Source organism: Hyaena hyaena, unplaced genomic scaffold, assembly GCF_003009895.1.
Source record: "Hyaena hyaena isolate Hyena2069 unplaced genomic scaffold, ASM300989v1 scaffold_552, whole genome shotgun sequence".
In the NCBI taxonomy this organism is placed as follows: Eukaryota; Metazoa; Chordata; class Mammalia; order Carnivora; family Hyaenidae; genus Hyaena; species Hyaena hyaena.
The window spans coordinates 375,704-395,715 of record NW_024081185.1 but is presented as its reverse complement, the minus strand read 5'-3'; the positions used below and the strand labels follow the sequence as shown (position 1 = coordinate 395,715).

Genomic DNA, 20,012 nt, shown 5'->3' with positions numbered 1-20,012 from the left:
GCCCCCCCCGTGTACACCACTCACTCCCTGCCCCACCCCCGTGTACACCACTCACTCCCTGCCCCCCCACCCGTGGACAACACTGGCTAGGAAGGTATCCAATTGTCTCTTGTTGACGGGGCTGCGGGAGGTCGAGGTGAACGTAACACCTGTGCACCTGGGCCCAGGACTGCCCCCCGCCCCCCCCCCCAGGGACCCTCCTTCCAGGGCTGCTGTCCAGGTGCTGCCTGTGCTCAGACAGGTGTTGGTCTTGGGGGAGGGGGCCATGCGAGGCATGGGGGGGGTGGGTGATGCACTGGGGGAGGGGGGCCAGCGAGGCCCCGGGGGAGGGGGACCAGGCGAGGCAGGTCTGGGGCCTGGTCTGCACCTGCACCGCGTCCAGTTTCTCCCGACCTCTGGGGACACGCCCACTGCTCACCCCGGGCTCGGGGTCCCCAGGCTCCAGCTCATGGCAACCCTGAAACACTGATATTTAAACGGAACGGGATTCTGTTCCTGTCACAAAAAGCACATAGCATCACTCGCGTCTAAGATCTGACATGAATTCTCGCGTGGTTGACGGAAGGTGGTCGCAGGCTGCCCACGACCCCGTGTGAGCACACTCTTTGCCGCTTCTCCCTCGTGGACGGAGAAGGCGTCATTAAGCGTCAGGGAACCGAGGGTCTCAGTTCCCGAAACTCGACGTCCTTACCGAGCGGGCCGAGCGTTAGGCTGTGAGGCGATCGGGCAAGTCACGGGGCTCGTGTGATTCTCCCCAGTGCTTCACTATCTCCTGCGGGAACCGTGAGAGTACGGCTTTCCCCGGGCCGTGGCGGCGCCCCACGCCCTCCGGCGCCCCTGGGAACGCCACACCCTCAGCGCCGTGACAGCGTCCTAGCTACTTGGGAGAGCACAGTCCTATTTTTAATGTGTGTTTCTTTATTTTGAGAGGGGGCAGAGACGGGGGGAGGGGAGAGGGAGAGAGAGAGAGAATCCCAAGTAGGCTCTGTGCTGTCAGCACAGAGCTCCCACAACTGTGGGGCCGTGACCTGGGCCGGAATCGTTCTGGACACTAAACCAACTGAGCCCCCAGGGGCCCCTGAGCGTCATTCTAACTAATCCCCTTCGTTCTCTTCTCGGGCTCTGTCCAGGGGGCTGCCTCCGGTCCTGACCCTGCTGTCGGCCTCACAAGGGCCCACGAGGCGCCACCCCGATGGCCGGCCTGAGCAAAAGAAGGAGCCATTCTCCATGTGAAAACGTGGCCCGTTTATTTGAACTGAAGGCATCGTTACATAGTGCAAACGTCTCTTTGGTAATGAACTGGTTACAATGAATGTAAAAAGGCACTTGGCTGTTGGCAACAGTTAGAAAGTAAATAAATATGTACATGCGCTTCCTGTCCCCGTGGCTGCTGAGGGGCCCCGGGGGCCTGCCCGCAGCTCGGCCACTACATGGGAGATCGCTCCCGTGGCCCCGCCACAGGCCATGTTCCGCTGCAGCCCCAGACCGGCCCCGCGCGTCCCCGGCAGCGGCCCCTCCCGGGCGGAGGACGAGGTCCCAGCCACACATTCCAGCCCACGTGGGAGCGCCTGCAGCAAAGCCACACGTCGGCTCCAAAGCGTGTGTAGACGCCAGCCGCTCCCAAAGTGTAGGGTCTGCCGTCGTTCTCTACCTGAGCAACTTCCGCAACCTCCACGCTGCGGATGGTCACCTGCTCTCTACTTGACAGAAATCGGTTCTAAGGTTTGGTTATTAAACGTGACTTGATCCCTCAAAGGCTGCCCCGTGCCCCACGGGACAGGGGACCGTATTTACCACTTAATGTTACAGGGATGAGAAGTCAGGTCGGCCGTGTTCAAAGCCACTGAGAACACGCTCATGGCGGGGATGGTACCTCCATCCCACGGTTGGGGCCCGCCGGTTGCAGAGCCGGGGTCTCCTGCTTCCAGAAGGGTGCCTGAGCCGGGCCCAGACCAGGCTTCGAAACAGCCCACGACGTGCTCGACTGCCTCCTGGGCCATGGAGGCGATGGCTCCCCCAGCCCCAACCCGGGGTGCCCTCCACGAACGAAACCACCGGTGTCCCCAGGGTCTTCCCGTGGCGCCCGCAAGGGGGCGCTCAGGTCACGTGTGCTGAGCTGACCTTGTACATCCAGGGACACATTTCTCAGGACTCAGAGCACTTCAACTGACAACAAAGAAAGAGGTTTCTGGACAGTTAAAAAGAGAGAGACCATGAGGTATGATAGTTGCTCTTCACTGAATTCTACGATAACTTTTGCATAGTGGACGTGACTTCTCCGCCGTTCCTGACACCTAAAACGTGGGCAACATCTCATAAAACATCATGCATTTTGAAAACACAAATGAGGTATAGGGACCGACTGTTCCCTGAAGGCACACAACCCGAAGCTAGAGAGTCCCCAGCACCAACTCCTCCGGCGGGAGAGGCTCCGTGCGCAGCGCGCCAGGCAGGGCCACGCAGCCCGTGGCCGGGGGCCCTCCTCACGGGAGGGAGGCTGAGCCGCGGAGCCGTGCATGAACGCAGGTGTCGGGTTGGGGCCCGGACCCACGCCCAGACCGCCCCCCGCTGTCCCGAGCCCGATCTTGCTGTCCCTGCGGTGCTGTCCTTCTGGCGGCTCCGTGGCGCGCCCTCACAGTGGGCGGCTCGTCGGCAAGCGCCAGGCGTCAGAGCCCAGCGGGACACACGTCTGGTCGAGAAGACATGGCAGCATCCGGGGAAACGAATTCAGGAGCCTAAATGACTGGACCGTGCAATTTAATAGTAGCACCAATTTCTCATTAAAAATCTTAAATAAAAACCTGAGAATCTAACGTGAAGTTAGGGCACGTGTCCGTGGCTTCTCCTCGGCGAACGCTCTGGTCTGAGCACCTGTGCTGCTTCCGAGGCAGAAGGGGTCCCGGCCGCGATGGTCCCTGCCGTCCGCACGCCGCGAGCCGGCCCCGAAGGCCTCACGGAGCCGACGGTCTCTGGCCTGCGCCAGACGCGGGACACACGGGACAGCAGGCCCCCGGGGCTCTCTCGGGCGCCGGGCAGTCAGCAGGCTGGCAGGCCTCCACGAAGCAGGTGACCTGCCCGTCCTGGGGGAGACAGGCACCCGGACGTGTCAGTTCCTGGGGCGCGTCCTGCACGTCACCCGCCTGCCCTTCCCACCGCACACCTGAGCATGCACTGGGACACGGGCCACTCCCCGACGGCTCACAGCTTCTGGAAGGTTCCTGCCCTCTGCCTCTCGCCCTCCCCCCACCCAGAGGACAGCCCGGGACCATGGGCTCAGCACACGCTCCTGTCCCCACACCTGAGACCCATGTCCAGGGACATCAGCCAGAGGAGGTCAGGGGACGCTGTCCCTCTCTGCTGTCATCGCCAAACACGACAGCCACCAGGGACGAGGAAGAATGAATCCCCTTCGCAGCGTGCACCTAAGGCGCCAGGCCGGCCCACTGGCCTCCGGTCCTGACCCCCAGCCTCTGCCCCAACCACTGGCCTGGACACCGCGGCCACCACGGCGGCCCGCCCTCCCCGGAGCCCCGGGCGGGCCCAGCCTCCTCGCAGTGCGAACGCTGGCTGCTCGGCAGCGGCCTGCAGGCCCACCCGCACCCGAGGCTCTCGGGGGACCGCCTCTCACTTCTGAGACCAGGAGCGTGGCCCCTGGGGCCACCCCGGAGCCCAGGGCCCGGAGCCGCGTCCGTGCGCCCGGTCCCAAGTCGGAGCCCCACACTCACGCGGCACTCGCAGGCGGTGCACGCGTCTCCCTTCCACTTGGCGCCATTGGCGCGAGGCTCCCCGTGTGCGTCCGTGCAGTCGGCGGCGCTGAGCCGGGCCTCCAGTCTCTTTATCTGCAGCAAAGCAAAAGCACGTACTGGGCACCTTCGCCGGGCAGGGCGCCCCTGGTTACAGGGCCGGCCGCGGGCAGACGGGACAGCGCTGACCCGGCCCCGCACCTGCCGCTACGCGGGCGGACGCTGCGAGGTGCGGGGCGGCAGCTACCGGGAAGAGGCCCCGGGGACGCGGAGGGCGGGCTCCCGCAGGCCGGCGAGCGCTGAGCTGCGACTCCAGGCAGCGGACGCCGTGACCATTCTCCCCGGGCACCCTTCCTCCGTCCCTGCGGCTGGGCCAGCGTCTAGACCGTCCTCACGTGGGGGCCCCCAGAACGGACACCACGGGGCACAACCCCTGACATGGCGTCAGCAGCTCCGATGACGGGCAGGAGGGACCACGTAGAGCGAACTCGCAGACCCTGACGCGCCCTCCCTAAATGCGCTACGTGTACGCGCTGACAGTATGCTCCCTCCCTAAATGCACTAAGCGTACGCGCTGTGAAAGCACGGAGAGCAGCACAGCCTCCCACCTGCGCGAGGCCAGACGGCCACCCGGAGGCAGCGGGGTCCCTGCCCGTGCATTCAGCACCCACCTCACCCGCAGCCCCGTGACCTGGCGCTGGTGGGCGCTCGGGTGGCACGTCACGCCGTGGCTCCTGTGGAAGCCAGGCAGCTGTCAGCATGACCCACCCTGAGGTCACGGGTCCTCAGAACCAACATCTTGTGAGTGGGAAGAAAAGCACGGTCCCCGAAGCTACAGCAGCAGCAGCCACGGGCCGGGCAGGGCTGCCGAGGACGGCGGGGGCGCCCCTCGCTGGCTGCTGACCCCGTTTCCGCAGGAAGCCGGAAGCAGCCAGGACGGAGCCGCATCCCCCTCAGTACAGGAAGAACGTGAGCACATGTCGGGGATCAGAGCGGCCGTGCAGAGTAGGAGACGCCACCAGCCTCCACACTCCCTCCTGGGCAGCGAAGTCACAGCCGACGTTCCCCGGCACGTCACTGCCCCGATGGCCGACCCTGTCCTGAACCGCAGGGGCGCGTAGAGCAAAGGGGACGGACGGCAGTGTCACCTCATCCTGTGGGTGTGGGAAGTCAGGAGGCCGCAGACAGATGCACAGACGTCGGGCTCACACTGCCCCGTCCCCCTCCCTCCCCTGCCTCGTCCCCCAGGCTCATCCCCCCCACCCCGCCCCTGCTCATACTGATCTACCTGCAGATGTGACCCCGCCCCCTGCCCCCCATCTGCGGATGTCCTGGGTCAGCAGCACAGCCCGCCGGCCCCAAGGGACTGTCTTCAGGACACCCAGCGCCCACCTGTCTCTGGCTGAGCCCCCAGAACGCCCTGTACCCGTCACAGCCTGGGTGTGTCTCTGGCTCCAGGTGACTTTCGGGGGCCTCTCTCCCTGGTGCGTCACCCCTGCACTGAGCCCAGTGCCCGCTGTCCCCTCCCGGCCTGCATCCGTCTGCCGAGTGACAGCTCTGGGCCACACGCCTGAGGGCCGTCAGGGGAGACGACCTCACATGTGTCAAGACAGGAGAGCAGAGACGGTCGGAGCGGGCACACCTCTCCGTAAGGCCCCTCACCTGGGGACTGAGTCCCGCAAGTAGGAACGGGGTCGTGCTCCAAGACCACCACTCACAGGCACGTCTCCAGAAGTTTCCACAGCGCTGGGAACCCTTGCCAGAGGCCTCCCCGAGGTCCGTGCTTATCACTAAGGCCTCCGTCTCTGCCCATGAAACGTAAAATCCCACCACTGAGGACCAGACACGGACACGGGGGAGGAGGAAGCAAGCTCCCTGAGCTGGGGAAGGGAGACCGTTTTCTGCAAAACCCTACGGATGCCCAGAGGAGGGCCCGGTGTGCACACGGTGCTCTGCCCACCCGAGGGGGACCTGGCCACAGAACAGCTCCTGACCCCTCCCTGGGAAAAAGGTTCACATCGTCATGGCTTCAGGACGGGACCCTGATCCTGAGCCCCCTCCCGACCTATGGTCTCCCTCCACAGGGGCACCTGCGGACAGCTCGAAGCAAGAGCCCCCGGCCGCCGGCAGACCTGAGGGCAGCCCAAAGCGGCTGGGCCAGCAACAGGCCACAAGGAGCCCCCGGGGGGACGTGGCGTCCCAGAGGCTCCAAACGAGGGCAGGCCCTGGGCACACGGCACAGTCGCGGCGCGAACAGGACAGTTACCTGCTTCCTGAGGTCCGTGATGGTCTTCTGCATTTCCACGACGAAGTCCTTGAAGTCGTTCGGCCCCGGAACTCGGGGGCGCTCCCAGGACACGGCCGTGGCATTGCCTGGGTGCTTCTCATGCTGCCCAGCGCTGCGGGGGAGGAGGGACACTGTGACACGAGCTGCAGGCAGCGGGGGGCCGCACGTGCCCCGCCCAGTGCCCAGGACTGCCATCCCCCACCCCCCTGAGACGGCCGTACCTCCCTGTCCCCCCGGGTCCTGCGCCCGCGACGGGCCCATCTTCCTGGTAGCTGAACCCCAGGGAGCGCCTGCCTCGGAGGTGGTACGAGAACGCGTTGAACTGCCCGCGGGTCCTGCAATCTGAGAGGCGAGCGGAGGAGGTGTCGGGCGCAGCCTGGGAAACGTCAGCCCGTCTTCCCAGCGGGTGCACGACACAGGCCCACCGCCTGGCGCTTCCAAGGCGGCGTGTGTACCGTGTCCCCCTGTTCCCAGGAACCTCCAGCTGCTTCAGCCGCCTGCAGGCATGCGGCACCCCAGTCGTGCTCTCCAGCCTCACGTCTGTCGGCTCACGCCGGGGCCCCCTCCAGCGGCCAGGGTGCCGTGCACCCTGCACACACCGCGCCCCCTCCAGCAGCAGGGCCCCAGGAAGAAAACTGGACACGGAGAGGAGCTGGCGCCAGGCGCTATGCCGCGCTCCGCCTGATGGCCGCCGGGACCCAAAGGCAGGGCCTGGAGCCCCTGTGCCCACCGCGGCGGCGGCAGCGGCGCTCGGCTTCCCGCACAAAGGTCAGGGGCAGTGACTGGCCCGCATCAAGCGCCTCCAGAAGCCGCACAGAGAGACCGCAGCCCTGCCCGTGGAGCACTCGCGCCCCGGACGCAGGCCCTGGGTCTGGTCTGAGACAAGCCAGCCTGAACCCAGGGAGAGGCCACAGCGGGCCCGGAGGAAGACAGGGCGCCTGGGCCGCGAGGTTAACCCCCATCGAACGCGTATCCACACTACCTTTCCAATCTTGCACGTGCACACACTCCAGTGAGCTATTCAGGGGCATAGTGGCTCCCTCATCCAGGTCAGGGAAACGCAGTGTATTTACGTACAAACACACACGCGTACACCAATACACAAATACACACATGTGTACACGGGCACACACATACACAAGTGTACACACATGTGCGTATGTGCACACGTGCGTGCACATGCCTACACGTGTGCAAATGTGCCCGTGTGTGCTTGCACACATGCACATACACAGCACACAGGCACATGTGTGCGCACACACATGTGAACGTACTTGGGCACACACGTACTCATACACACAGACACGTGGGAGAGAATAGTGACTGCTAGGTAGCAAACGAAACTAATGGATTCCATCAGCTACAGGAATTCTCTCCCTATTTTTTAATTAACTCAACTATTTCAAATCACTCGTATATGTGTGTGAGTGCGTGCGGGTGCCTACGTGTTCCTCCTCGCGGCCCATCAATCCCTCCAGAGGCGCGATGTGAACCCTGGTAAAGAGTAAGGAAACTACCCGCCCGGGAACCCTCCCCTCTGGCCCCGCCTCGCATGGGGTGCCCGGGTGTGACAAGCAGCGAGCTCTGCTGTCAGCGCGTCTGTTGTAAAAGTGGAAAAACTCTGTTTTCCTGCTGTACTTTAAACATGACTCCTGAGCCACAAGGAAAGACGAGGCTTAGACAGCGTCCTGCAACCTGGCCCGGCCGGGCCGGGCCTGTTTCTGGAGAAGCGTCAGGGAGAACGGGTGTCAGAAATGCCTTCGACAGCTGCTCGGACAGGGGGCCCGGCCCCAGCGGCTCCAAGGACAAAGCCCGTTGGGCGAGGCCCCGTGTCTCCGGGACTCTGGGCTTTCGGAGCTGAACGACAGGAACCCCGGCCCGGCCCCTCCCGTGCAGCGAGGGCCCTGGCAACGCCAGCAGGAAGCCAGTCACCCGAGAACTGGCTTTTCCCAGGGGCTTTAAGACAGAGCACTGCCCAGCACTCTCTGCGCGTCTGCAGAAAAGCACGCGGAGCCGGACAAACCAACGAGGACGTTTTCCAAAGAAGCCAAGACAAGACAGACAAGGTTCCTTCAACGGGACAACGAGAATATCAATGTTTTGGAAGAAGGGGGGGAGGGTGCAGTAAACTCAGTTTTAACATTCACGGAATTCTCTTATACACTTCGCGGGCCACACATCACAGGTGCACGCACAAGGGGCAGATGGATGTGGGCGGACCCACAACCAGCTCAACACACTCACACACACACACGTGCACACGCAAAGGGAGACACAGCACACGGCTCTAACCCAGGAACCCAGTTGACGCGAACAGCAGCCAACTGAAAGTGGGCACAGCTCCAGTCTGTGCTCCCTGCCCACAGGTGTGCCAGGTGGGAGCGGCTGTCCCCGCGGGCGTGTGGCCCCCGCTGCAGAAGCAGGTCACGCAGGGCGGCTCCAAACACACCAGGCTTTCACATTCCACGGTCTCTGATCGTAGTCTGAATAAAGCCAACATCACGTTCAAATGAGGTGAAATGGAGGTTCGCCATGGTGGGGGTGCACGGGAGCCACAATGGAGGACGGGGCCCCTGCAGCAGAGACTGGGCGCAGCCACGGAGCCCCGCCCGCCCCTCCCCATGCCCCCCAGGCCTCAGCTGAGGGGAGCCCACCTCCTGACCCTGCACCGCACGCCCCTCCGGCTACGGGTGTCCCTGCAGACGTCTGGACACACAGCACAGGCTGGTATGGACTGAGTGTGTCCCAGGGCGTCCACACAGGAGGCCGCCCACATGTGCACATACATGCAGGACAGCACACGAACTTCCGTTCAGACGCCCGTCAGGTTCCAGGGAGACACGGGAGCCCGCCTCGCACTCACTCTCGTCTCCTGTTTCTTCCACTGGCACGTCACTTCCCACAGACACCACCGCGTCACCGCCTGCCCTTCCTGACCCCAGCCTCTCAGGCTCTGCAGCGACCCCGCATGGCCGCCTGTGGAGGTGGCACGCGTTCGGTACCCGCTCTGCAAGCCGCCCTGGGAGCACCGTCCCCACTCCCCAGCCGCCCTGGGAGCACGGCCCCCGGCTGGGAGTGTGGCCGAGGGGGAAAGGTGTGGGAAGACAAGCGGCACCGTCGAGCTGGGGACGCGCACCTTCACAACAGTCCTGCCACATGCGCAGGTCCACGCGGGGGATGTCGTCGCAGCTGCCGTAGCCGTGGGGGAACTCCGCCACCCTGAACACGTCCCTCTGCACACGCGTGATGTTGTCGGCATTGTCGCACAGGATCCGGGCCAGCGACGTCTGCTTGATCTGTGTCAGCTGCGCCGGGGAGAACACCCCCGGGTTCTCGTACCACAGCCTGTGTCCCCAGAGTGAGAGCAAGGTCAAACGCCTGAAGGCCCCAAGGAGGAGGCTGAGAAAGCCCCCGGGGGAGGGGGAGCTCGGCCGACGGCCCGGCACGCCGGGTTCGATCTGCTGTCGCTTCAGCAGGGGCTCAGATGCGGCTCATGCTTCCACTCCAGAAACCAGGCGGGAAGTCTGGACAGGAAGCGCAGCGGTGCGTAGACGCCCCGCGGCCGTGGCCCCTACCCCACTGTCCTGCGTGAAAGACGCTGATGACATCACATTGAACCTGAAACTTTGCAGTCATGACGAAGTTCAAATCCCTCCAAACGTGGGAACAGAGATGCCCGTTCACCTGTCCCCAGGGCACCTGCGTTCACCTGCCCGAGTCACCTGCGTTCACCTGCCCGAGTCACCTGCGTTCACCTGCCCGAGACACCTGTCCCTGCGTCACCTGCATTCACCTGTCCCTGCGTCACCTGCATTCACCTGTCCCTGGGGCACCTGTGTTCACCTGTCCCTGTGTCACCTGCGTTCGCCTATCCCTGCGTCACCTGCATTCGCCTATGCCTGTGTCACCTGCGTTCACCTGTCTGCGTCACCTGCGTTCACCTGTCCCCAGGGCACCTGTGTTCACCTGTCCCTGCATTACCTGCCTTCACCTGTCCCCTGTGGCACCTGCTTTTACCTGTCCCCATCTCGCAGGCGCTTGAACTGAGTGCTCAGCAGGCACATGAGGGTAGGTCCCAGTCGGCTGCCAGGGACCAAGTCTTCCACCATGAGTGCAGGAAATAAGTCGATGTTGAGTGGGGACCCATATAACCTGCAGGAGAAAAAAACACAAGTGAAATTTGCCTTCAATTTGCTTACGGATGCCGTAGCTAGTAAATACAACAAATGTGCAAAAGTCCCCACTTTTATCAATATTTAGAATCATTCAGACCTTCTGTTAGCAAAGAACGCTCATCTTCATTCACAGGATCCACCCGTTACACTGAACCCTTTCCCTACTTTCTGTTCACATACATACAAACGTGTATAATGCATGTCTCGCATTTATCGTAAGTCTAGAAAAGCCAAGAAATACAGAAAAAAATTAAAATCACATCTTTTCTGTTCAGAAATAATCGTACTTGATGGTATAATGTATAACTTTCCAGGCTTTTTCATAAATATAAGTAAACAAAATAACTAAAAATAGACTTTCAAAGGAATAATTTTAATGCTGGAATTCTACTATTATTGAAAATGCATTTGCAGTAAAGATGCCATTTGCTGGGGCGCCTGGGTGGCTCAGTCAGTTAAGCATCTGACTTCCGCTCAGGTCATAATCTCACGTTCGTTGGGTTCAAGTCCTGCATCAGGCTCTGTACTGACAGCTTGGATCCTGGAGCCTGTTTCAGATTCTGTGTGTGTGTGTCTCTCTCTCTGACCCTCCCCTGCTCACGCTGTCTCTCTCTCAAAAATGAATAAATATTACAAAATTTTTTTTAATTAAGCAAAAAAAGAAGCCGTTTTCTAAACAGAAATAGCAAACAAGATTAAGACAACAAAGTTTAAATGCTCAAGAACAAATGCTTTCGTCGAGCTCTTCCAACTGCGTAGAAAACATGAGTGCGCGGGCAGACAGCTAGCGGCCCCAAGTCCCCCATGCAGCTCTCCCAGACCCAGTGTTGCTTGGTCTCAGTCTGGACTCAAAGCTCAGCTACATTTTCTAAACCCACATCGTCCTGCTCAGAGGCACAGCCGGCTCGGCCCGGCCCACAGGGCTGCGGCCACAGAGTAAAGCGGGGTGCTGCTCAGACACCCTTGAGAAGGGTGGTGGGGTGCTCCGTCCAAGCCCCATGCCGCCGCGAGCACTGGTCTCAGAGGCAAACAGAGGAGCCTTGTGCTGTGGTTCCCGTGGGTAGGCGGGGTAGGGGAGGGGGCTGCGGGCAGGGGGGTGGGAGAGGGGGCTGCGGGCAGGGTGGAGGCGGCGGCTGTAGGCAGGGGGTGTGGGGGAGGGGGCTGCGGGCAGGGAGGTGGGGGACGGGGCTGTGGGCAGAGGGGTGGGGGAGGGGGCTGCGGGCAGGGGGGTGGGGGACGGGGCTGTGGGCAGAGGGGTGGGGGAGGGGGCTGCGGGCAGGGGGGTGGGGGAGGGGGCTGCGGGCAGGGGGGTGGAGGAGGGGGCTGTGGGCAGAGGGGGGAGCCCAGCCAGCACAGCTCGTACAACCTCGCTGCCGACCCGGCCTCTGCTTAAGGAACCTCTCCGCAGGAGGGGACAGGGCCCATGCCCTCTCGCTCACCAGGCGTGCACCCCTCCACCCGCCAGCGTGCTGGGGCGCCAGCACCTCCCGCTGTCCTGAAGGAAGTCTGGCGAAGGAGAGCAACACAGGAGGCGATCTCGATCCCCCAACAGGAGCAGAGCACGTAAGCAGCAGACCACGTGCGTCCCGGCGGAGCAGCCTCGTGACCCGCCACGTCCCCGTGCGCAGGGCTCACACAAACCAGCAGCCTGACACCGTCACTCAACGGACACCGGACGCGCTGCGCTCAGGACTACGGTCACGGCATCGCGTCCGGCACTCAACTACGCCTGGAAAGCCATCGTCCTGTGGAAGCCCGGGGGGGACCCTCGTTAGGGACGGCCTCACCCTCAGTGTGAAGTGAGTAAGTCAGAGTAAGCGACCTGGAGAGGCCAGAGGGCACGCAGAGCACGGCCTCGGAAAGGCTTCCTTTCCCGAGCCGTTCTTCCCAGCGCGAAGGAGCACAGCTTGAACGTAGTGACCTGCGGACGTACTTCCCGAGTCCAAGGACCAGGAGGGATCGTTATGGAAAAAGAACAGCGAGCGGATTATTTCCATTAAAGAAATGGGAATAAGTAACACAGGAAGTGGCCAGCAAGCAAAGGGCGGCCGTGATGGCGACAAGAGCGCGAGGCTCAGTGAGTGGAGAAATGCCGTCTAACGGGCCGCCCGACGGGGAGGGGGAGGGGCTGTGTCGGCAGGGACCAAGGCCCCAACCTCCCTGCTGGCTTGGTCTCGAGGAGCCCAGCGCACCCTCACAGTCCAGCACCACAGGCCCCGGCGCCTGCACCCCAGAAGCCCAAGGATCGCCCGAGGCTGTGGGTGGCGGTCCCCAGACACAGGCAGGTGTCCCTGCGCTGGCCGAGCTCTGGTGCACCCTGCCGGCCGCGAGCACGGAAGATCCCCGCCAAGCCCCACACACGCGCGCTGGGCCGCGAGGCTCCCCGCAGGCCCCTCCCCTCCTGCAGGGCCCCCACTGTGTGCGCGCGCACACGCACACACACTCACACACTCAAATGCCGAGAACAGCCCCACGCACTCAGGGCCGCCTTTCTCGGCGTGCCTGACCTTGACGCACCTAAGACACCAAATGGTGGCTTCCTGCAACTCACCGTCTCAGCTTCTCCCGGATCTCCGGGCTCTTGATCTCGTTCTTGAGGTCGTCGAAGGTGTGTGCGGACGACAGGTTGCAGTAGAGCCGGTACTCGTGGTAGGGTGGGATGCCGTGGTCCCGGCCCCGCTGGATGTTGATGGCGGCCAGGTCCAGGGCCACCGTGTGCGCCATGGAGAAGAGCCGCTCGGTGAGCTCCGTGTTCAGCAGCTGCGAGGGCACGCGCATCTTCCCCGCCACGCCGAACAGGCCCCTGAGCAGCGGGTCGATGCCACCCTCGTTCACGATGCGGAAGGGAGAGAAGAAGGCTTTGTGCAGGGGGATGTGTCCCTGCACGACGGGCTCGAAGTTCTCGTCCAGCCGGTAGAGCACAGGGTTGACGAGCGTGTGGCCGAACCGGAAGGCGGCCGTGGCGAAGGCGTTGAAGATGCCGGCGTTGACGCCCGGGTCGTAGCCGCGGTAGGCCCCCAGTGCCTTCGTGCCCACCTCGCCCAGCACCTTGGGCAGCCAGTGCTGGTAGGTGATGTGCTGCACCTGCGCGCCCACGATCTTCCTCGCCTCGTGGTAGATGGTGTCCCCGTCCCAGTGCGGGTTCAGGGCGAGCAGCTCGGCGGCCACGCGGTTGTGCTCCCGGAACCAGAGCGTGTGCATGCTGGTCAGGCCCAGCTGCTCGTTGGCGCGGTGGTCCCCGGCCAGGAAGCAGGGGATGGGGCTCTCGTTCTCGTCCCGCATGCACTCGGTGGGCGGCCCGGCGGCGAAGGGCAGCAGCGGCTTCCCCGACCGCTGCACGATGCCCTGCCGCAGGAGCCCCCGGTGGCTGGCCAGGTCCCGGATGGCGCGCGCCTCGTGCTCCGTGCTCCCGTACACGTTGGAGGCGTCAATGTAGGAGGTGAGCTGGTTGATCTGTTCCCGCGGGTACACGGAGTTCATGAGGAGGGACGTCATCCCGCTGCCGCACACGGGGCTGGAGCGCACGAAGAACATGCAGCGCGCCCCGTTCCTGACGCGGGGGTCGTTGGGGGGCACGGCCACCGAGAAGCAGGGCGGGTCGCTGCTGCATGCAGAGCTGCAGTGCTGCCCGTCGGAGAAGCGGGCCTGGCTCAGGGCCACCACCGTGGAGTCCAGGTCGTGGTCCAGGAACTGGCCCCACTGCATCAGCATGTGCGTGAACTGCTCGTCAGGCGTCACGGTCTCGGTCCCGATCAGGGTCGTGGACACCAGGCGGGGCATGGGCAGGGCGTGGCCGTGGTGCAGCCGGCTGGGGTCGACGCCGCGCGGGGTGTTGAAGCCGTTCTCGTACGCGGCCGTGAGCAGGCGCTCGAAGGCGGTCAGCGAGGCGCCCCACATGGGGTGCTGCAGGTTGTTGCACGTGCCGTCGTGCGTGCGGTACTTCTGGTGGAAGCACACGTCCGAGCAGTTGTTGACGCGCCGGTGCGCCGTGCAGCCTGACAGGTTGGCGATGAGGCTCAGGTACTGCGGGGACACGAGGTCGTTGTAGTGGTAACCTGCGCACAGGGGGACACGGCTCAGTCCCTGGACGGCGGACGACAGGCACGCAGCCCACTGCCTACAGGGGACAGGACCTTCAGTGCGGGCAGGTGCGGGTGTGGTGGGGGGACAGCCCAGGGTCCACTCAGCACCGGGGAAGGGGTCCCGGCAGGAACAGCCTGGAAAGACGTGACGCCTGCCCACACTACTAGGCGCCGGGGCACCACTGCTTACTTCCACGGTACCTGCTTGCATCCGGTCAAGGCCGACTCTGCCTACGTTTACAGGATCCGAGCCACCCGCCCACGGGGAACAGAGCTGGAGCGGGGCAGGGCCGCAGGCCGCCGCACGAGAGGACGGGCACACTGGGCTGCGAGCGGGCAGGGCGCTCGGCTCACTCAGACCTGCACACTCCGTCCGCTGGCACCTTGCAGACACGGGGGAAGTGGGCCTGGGAAGTCTACCTCGGGGAGCCCCGGGACCCCCCAGGGGTCAGGGCTGGCACCCCACACCCCACACTGCCCCCCTCCTCTGGCCTGCTCTCCAGCTGGGGGGACCGGCACAGCCCAGGCGAGCGAGGTCGCAGGCCAGCAGCCGGGGCTGGACACAGACAGGCTGCCTCTGTGAATGCAGACGCCTGTGCTGTGCTCCGAGCACCCCCAGCACCGCTGGTAAGATGTTGCCAGAGCAAACCTTCCCGCTAACCCGCGGGCCGACCGCCGCGCCGCCTGTGAGCTCCTGATAATGAGCTGTTCGCCAGGGGCCTTGCACACTGCCCTGACCACTTCCAGCCACGCTCGCTCACTCCGCTTCGCTTTAGAAATAAGAACCATCCCTGAATGCAGACAAGCAACGATGGAAAATACTGACGTGCAAGGAACAGAAGACACCTGAGAATAAGGGAACAGACTGGACTGTCAGACGCGGTACGGGAGGGACCGTCCGCGGAAGACTCAGTTTCCCTCCGCGCTGAGTTAGGACACAGGTGCCCCTGCAGACCGGCGTCCCCCAAGTGTGCCTGCGAGCTGCTGGGGAGACAGTCCCTCCCCACCCTAACTTGGCCTCCGCCAACTTCCCCCCTTCACCAGCTTCGCCTCTGGCCTTCCAGCCCCTGGGCAGAGACCCAATCACCTGACTGCTCTACAGGCCCAAGTCACGGTCACCTCTGCCTTCACACACGTCTGGAACCCACCCCGCCCACCGGCCACCCTGCTGCCAATGCTTCAACGCCCCACGGGGCCACATCATGGACGCCCAGCACCTGGACCCCCTGGGCCACCCCACGGACACCTGCCCAACTTCCCACACTGCCCCTCCCCCTTCACATCAGGGCCGCCTGACGACCTGGTCACTTCTGTACAAGAAGCACCATGGCTCCCACGTCACGCCGACCATGACGAACCGTCCCCCCCTCAGGGGCGCTTTCTGGCCGAGACTTCCCTCATCCTGTCCCCTCCGCCATCTCCCCACCTGCTCCTGCAGCCGGCCCCCTCGGGCACCCCGCTGGGGTGGGCCTCGCGCCCCGGGGCCCGGGTGCTGAGTGATTTACGTTCCCTGCCCCTCCGTCCGCCCAGGCCTCCGCGTTTTCTGTGAACAGCACGTGCTGACGGCAGGTGGCCTCGCAGCCCCGCAGGAGCGGCAACAGCAGACGGGCTCCGCCCGGTGCGGACGCCACGTGGCGCTCAGGACCTGTCTGCGGGGCTGCCACAGCCACGTTCAGCTCGTGAATGATGAGCCAAAGACAAGGAGGGGGAAGACCAGGCCACCCCACGGGCCGCCACAGGGGCAGAGCGTGCTCCTTCACTGCAGATGGCTGGGGACACCGGGAGGCACCACAGTGACAAGGCCACGGACCCCACTCGTCCCTGTCCACTGAAAACAAGGCCACGGGTCCCAGGCTTCAGGGTCCATGGGAACAAGGGCCAAGTATCCCTGTCCCCATCCTGGGTCCGAAGGGTGGAAAAGTGCTCAACACAGGCTCCCCAGGGAGGGCGTGCAAGGTGACATGGCCGCTGATGCCCCACCGAGGCCAGCGCCCCCGGGACAAGGAAAGAGGCCCACGGTCTGCACACCCGCACCAGGAAGCTCGGCCTCAAGCCAGCGCAAGACGGCAGTCAGGCTTGAAGGACGCACTCCGCTCCCAAGGACAGGGGCCCCACTCCCTATCTCCGAGCCACGTGTTCGTGTATAAGAATGCTACGTTCTTGAACATTCCTGTCCTGATGGGAAAGACCGGCTCTCTGAAGACAAGTCCGAAAACCCTGAAAACCTGGAGCCTGCCTTCCAGTGAGGGGACTGTGCGGAAAGGATGCTTTTCCACAATAACCACGGCCACCGGCACCTCTCAGTGCTGCTCCTCTCACTGCGTGCCGGGGGCCGCTCTGCACACACCCTCCCCGACTGCCCAAAGCGCCGTGGCCCATGCGCACAGCCACGCCCTCCCCCGTGCCCTGTTTGTCTCAGGGCCCACTTGTCTCGGCCAGCGGCCAGCTACGTGCAGCGTCCAGGACACCTGAGAGGTCGCTGCGGGACCCAGCTGGGCAGCCACGTCCGCACGTGGACATGGGGATGTGGGCACGGTGCCCACGCCTGGCCCTCGGGAGACGAAGCCCCAGCACTGACTTGTGCCGTTCAGGTCGACCATCAGCCCGTGGCGCACGTGCTCCTGAATCAGCTGCAGCGTCCGCTCGAAGATCTCCCCCGCACGTGCCTGCTCCACAGTGTAGGGGTCCCTCGGGTACCGGAACAAGGCCAGCAGGTCATTTGGAGAACGGGGACGGCTGGGGGGCAGAAACAGACAGGAAATGATCAAGCCCTTGAGATCCAAAGGAGTAATTATCGCCGTTGAATATTTGTGAAACTACTTCTCTAGGCGTGAGGGACCATACCTTACTCGTCCCAAGTGGAAAGCATCAAACACAAACCAAAGAAGCTAAAAGCAAAGTAGTACATCAGTAGAGAAAACACATTTAGTTGCGATGCAGGAAAACACCCTTTTGGAACTGCCCATGTGAGCAGGTACAACACGCCCGAGAGAGGACTTGTTTTGGCTGAACCGGTCGGTGGCAGCCGAGGGAGTGATGGGGGATGTTCTGAAAACATCCTGTAACACAGCTCAGCTACCACTCAGGCACAACGTCTGTTATCTGAACCCCCAAAACCCGATGCCGGTGTGGATTGTAACTTTTAAATTAAAAAGGTTTTCTTCAGACAAAACAGGTCATAGCTTCGAGTCCTGACCTGCGTGCGTCCCCCCCAGAGGCCGACCGAACGGTGGTCCAAACCCGCTTCCAGCCCCCGTACCTGTCGAACAGGTGAGTCCGGGTGGAGTTTATGGCTCTGTCCACAGTCGCAATTGCTTCGACAATCGATTTGGCCACGAATGGGTCCCCGTTTCGGCTGACGTCAGGAACTAGGAAAACACAAAGTTGTTTGTTACCCAAAAACTGCCCAAGTTACTCGGGCCACCGGGCCTGGACACAACATCATTTAGACGAGAGGCCTGCTTCCCTCCAAGTGTTCTATTTTCCACATGCAAGTTAAATCACACTAGAAGCTATTTTCAAGCTGTATATAAAATACAGACCTTAATTTCTGAAGTCCCTGACTGGACAGGGACAGAGAAAGTAGTTACAGTATGAAGCAGCCAAACTCCTGCAGCGACGCGGGCCGCGCGGGAGGCGTGGCTCTGGCCGGATGTCATTCCCGAGGGGACTCCGTCCTCCCGCCGGTGGCCAAATCCTCCACAGGCGCCCGCACCTCCGGCCGCTCTCCCCTCAGAGACTGCTCCCTCCGTTTCCTGTCCCCACTGGGCTGCTCATGTCACTGCCCGAGCACATCGTTCCCACACGCGCACACGGGCGCCCACGGCTTGTGCAGGCCTCGGAGGCTGTGCCTTCCTTTCTCCTTCCCTCTTCTCCCTTCCTCTCACTTTATACCAGAGTTTGCTAAAAAAATAACCCTGAACTACCCAATCTTCTACCCCTATCCGCTGACACAGCTGGAAAACAGACCACTGAGCGCTAAGTGGCGATTGTGGACAGCTCAGAGCCTGGAGCCCGTTTCAGATTCCCTATCTCCCTCTCTCTCTGACTTTCCCCTGCTCACGCTGTCTCTCTCTCAGAAATAAATAAAACATTAAAAAATAATAATAAACTTTTAAATAAGATGCCCTTTAAAAAAAATTTAAGTCTATTTATTTGAGAGAGACTGAGGAAGCACACGGTGGGAAGAGGCAGAGTGGGGGGAGGGGCGGAGGGCATCCCTCCCAGCAGACAGCACTGTCAGCACAGCCGCCTCGGGGCTGGACCACACGATTCTGGGGTCACGACCTGAGCCGAAATCAAGTCAGACGCCCCACCGACTGAGCCACGCAGGAGCCCTTGTGGTTCACAGTCACTAAGTGGCTTTAGGCTTACGGCACGGGGGACAGTGGGGGCACAAACCGACCAGGCCCCGCTGCTCCCCGTGGGCGCCCCCGAGCCCGTGGAGAAGGTGGGCGGGGTGCACTGTGGCAGGAAAGGCCCACACACAGCGCCAAGCGGAGGGTGGTGGCCGCTCAGGGCTGCGCAGGGGAAGCCAGACGGGGTGTACGGGAGACGCGGGTCTGGGTCCAGCCCTGAGAACGTCTGCCCTGGAGCCACAGCACACAAGGCCACGTTAGTGACACGTCACGGGGTGTGAACCGTCAGGAGGATGGCGGCAGCATGTGGACAGCAGAGGTGAGTGAGACAGGCGAAGGGCAGACACAGGTCGGCTCAGCGTGGCCCAGGGCCCGGGGAAGGAACGCTCGGTGAGACAGACACTCCTCCGGGGCAGACGCGTGGCCCCATCCAGAAGCGGCGCGAGCACAGTGCAGGCGCCTCCCCCTGCCGAATGGGACTGCACGTCACACGCTCAGACCTGAATGGGTTTGGATGACGGCCACACAAGCCTCCCAGCCCCGATCGAGAAGAGCCCACGGGGCGCGTGGCAGTGGTCGCGGCTGTGGGGCGGCCACCAGCGTGTGCGAGGCCAGGCAGGCGGCTCTCGTCGGGTCCCGGCAACCCCCGCCCCTCAGCTGGGGACCTGTCATCCTTCCGATAACGCTGAAAACTCGCAGACTGCAGTGCGCGGGCCGGGCGCCCTCCCGCCGTGGGGACACGCGCCGGGTGGACTCACCACTCACGCTGAGCACCATGCTGACGGAGGCCTGCCCGATGGTGTTCCGGGCCACGCACTCGTAGCGGCCTGCGTCCGCGGTCCCCACGTCGTGGATGGTCAGGAACCCCTCGGGGCTGATATGAAACTTCCCGCTTTCCGTCACCTGAACCCCATCCTGGAGCAAAGCAGAACAGAAGCAACATTAAGATCACGAAGCAGGAGTTGTTTTACTTGAGGGACGAAAACGGCCTGTCAGGACCCCTCGAGTGGACAGGCCACGTGGACCGTGGTCACGTCTATCCAAAGCTGGAAAGAGAAGGAGGTTTAATCCAATTCAGTGAGAGTTTTCCCAAACTCTTGCAAAGGACCCAGAGAAGATGAAGACACAGATGAGTTCCGTGGAGTCCCCGGGATTGGGGGCTGGGGGCCCACAAAAGGAAGCCCCTGCGGGGTGTGCACGACGGTAGGGAAGGCACAGAGCTGGGGCACCTACCGAAGGAGAGGGACATGTCCCATCCAGCCCTCTTTTATAACAGCTAAACGTGGAAATGCACTTTCGTATCAGGCTTAATAAAAACAACACAGAAGAATGAACTAAGGTCAAAATCTGTGTGGATTTTGGCGCCG

The 20,012-nt window shown here is 62.8% G+C and overlaps 1 protein-coding gene across 2 annotated transcripts in view; it reads right to left on the bottom strand.

Annotated features, from left to right (window-relative positions):
* Positions 1 to 1,224: 1,224 nt before the first annotated feature.
* Positions 1,225 to 20,012, bottom strand: part of PXDN (peroxidasin) — a 73,566-nt gene continuing 54,778 nt past the window's right edge. For both annotated transcript variants that reach the window (XM_039256007.1, XM_039256008.1), the window contains 10 exons: positions 19,404 to 19,560; positions 17,547 to 17,655; positions 16,866 to 17,023; positions 12,757 to 14,260; positions 10,048 to 10,182; positions 9,167 to 9,375; positions 6,252 to 6,372; positions 6,010 to 6,142; positions 3,726 to 3,839; positions 1,225 to 3,080 (listed from right to left, as the gene is read on the bottom strand). In XM_039256007.1, coding sequence (XP_039111938.1) covers positions 2,952 to 3,080; positions 3,726 to 3,839; positions 6,010 to 6,142; positions 6,252 to 6,372; positions 9,167 to 9,375; positions 10,048 to 10,182; positions 12,757 to 14,260; positions 16,866 to 17,023; positions 17,547 to 17,655; positions 19,404 to 19,560 — 2,769 coding nt within the window. In that variant the 3' untranslated portion in view covers positions 1,225 to 2,951. The remainder of the gene's footprint in view (positions 3,081 to 3,725; positions 3,840 to 6,009; positions 6,143 to 6,251; positions 6,373 to 9,166; positions 9,376 to 10,047; positions 10,183 to 12,756; positions 14,261 to 16,865; positions 17,024 to 17,546; positions 17,656 to 19,403; positions 19,561 to 20,012) is intronic.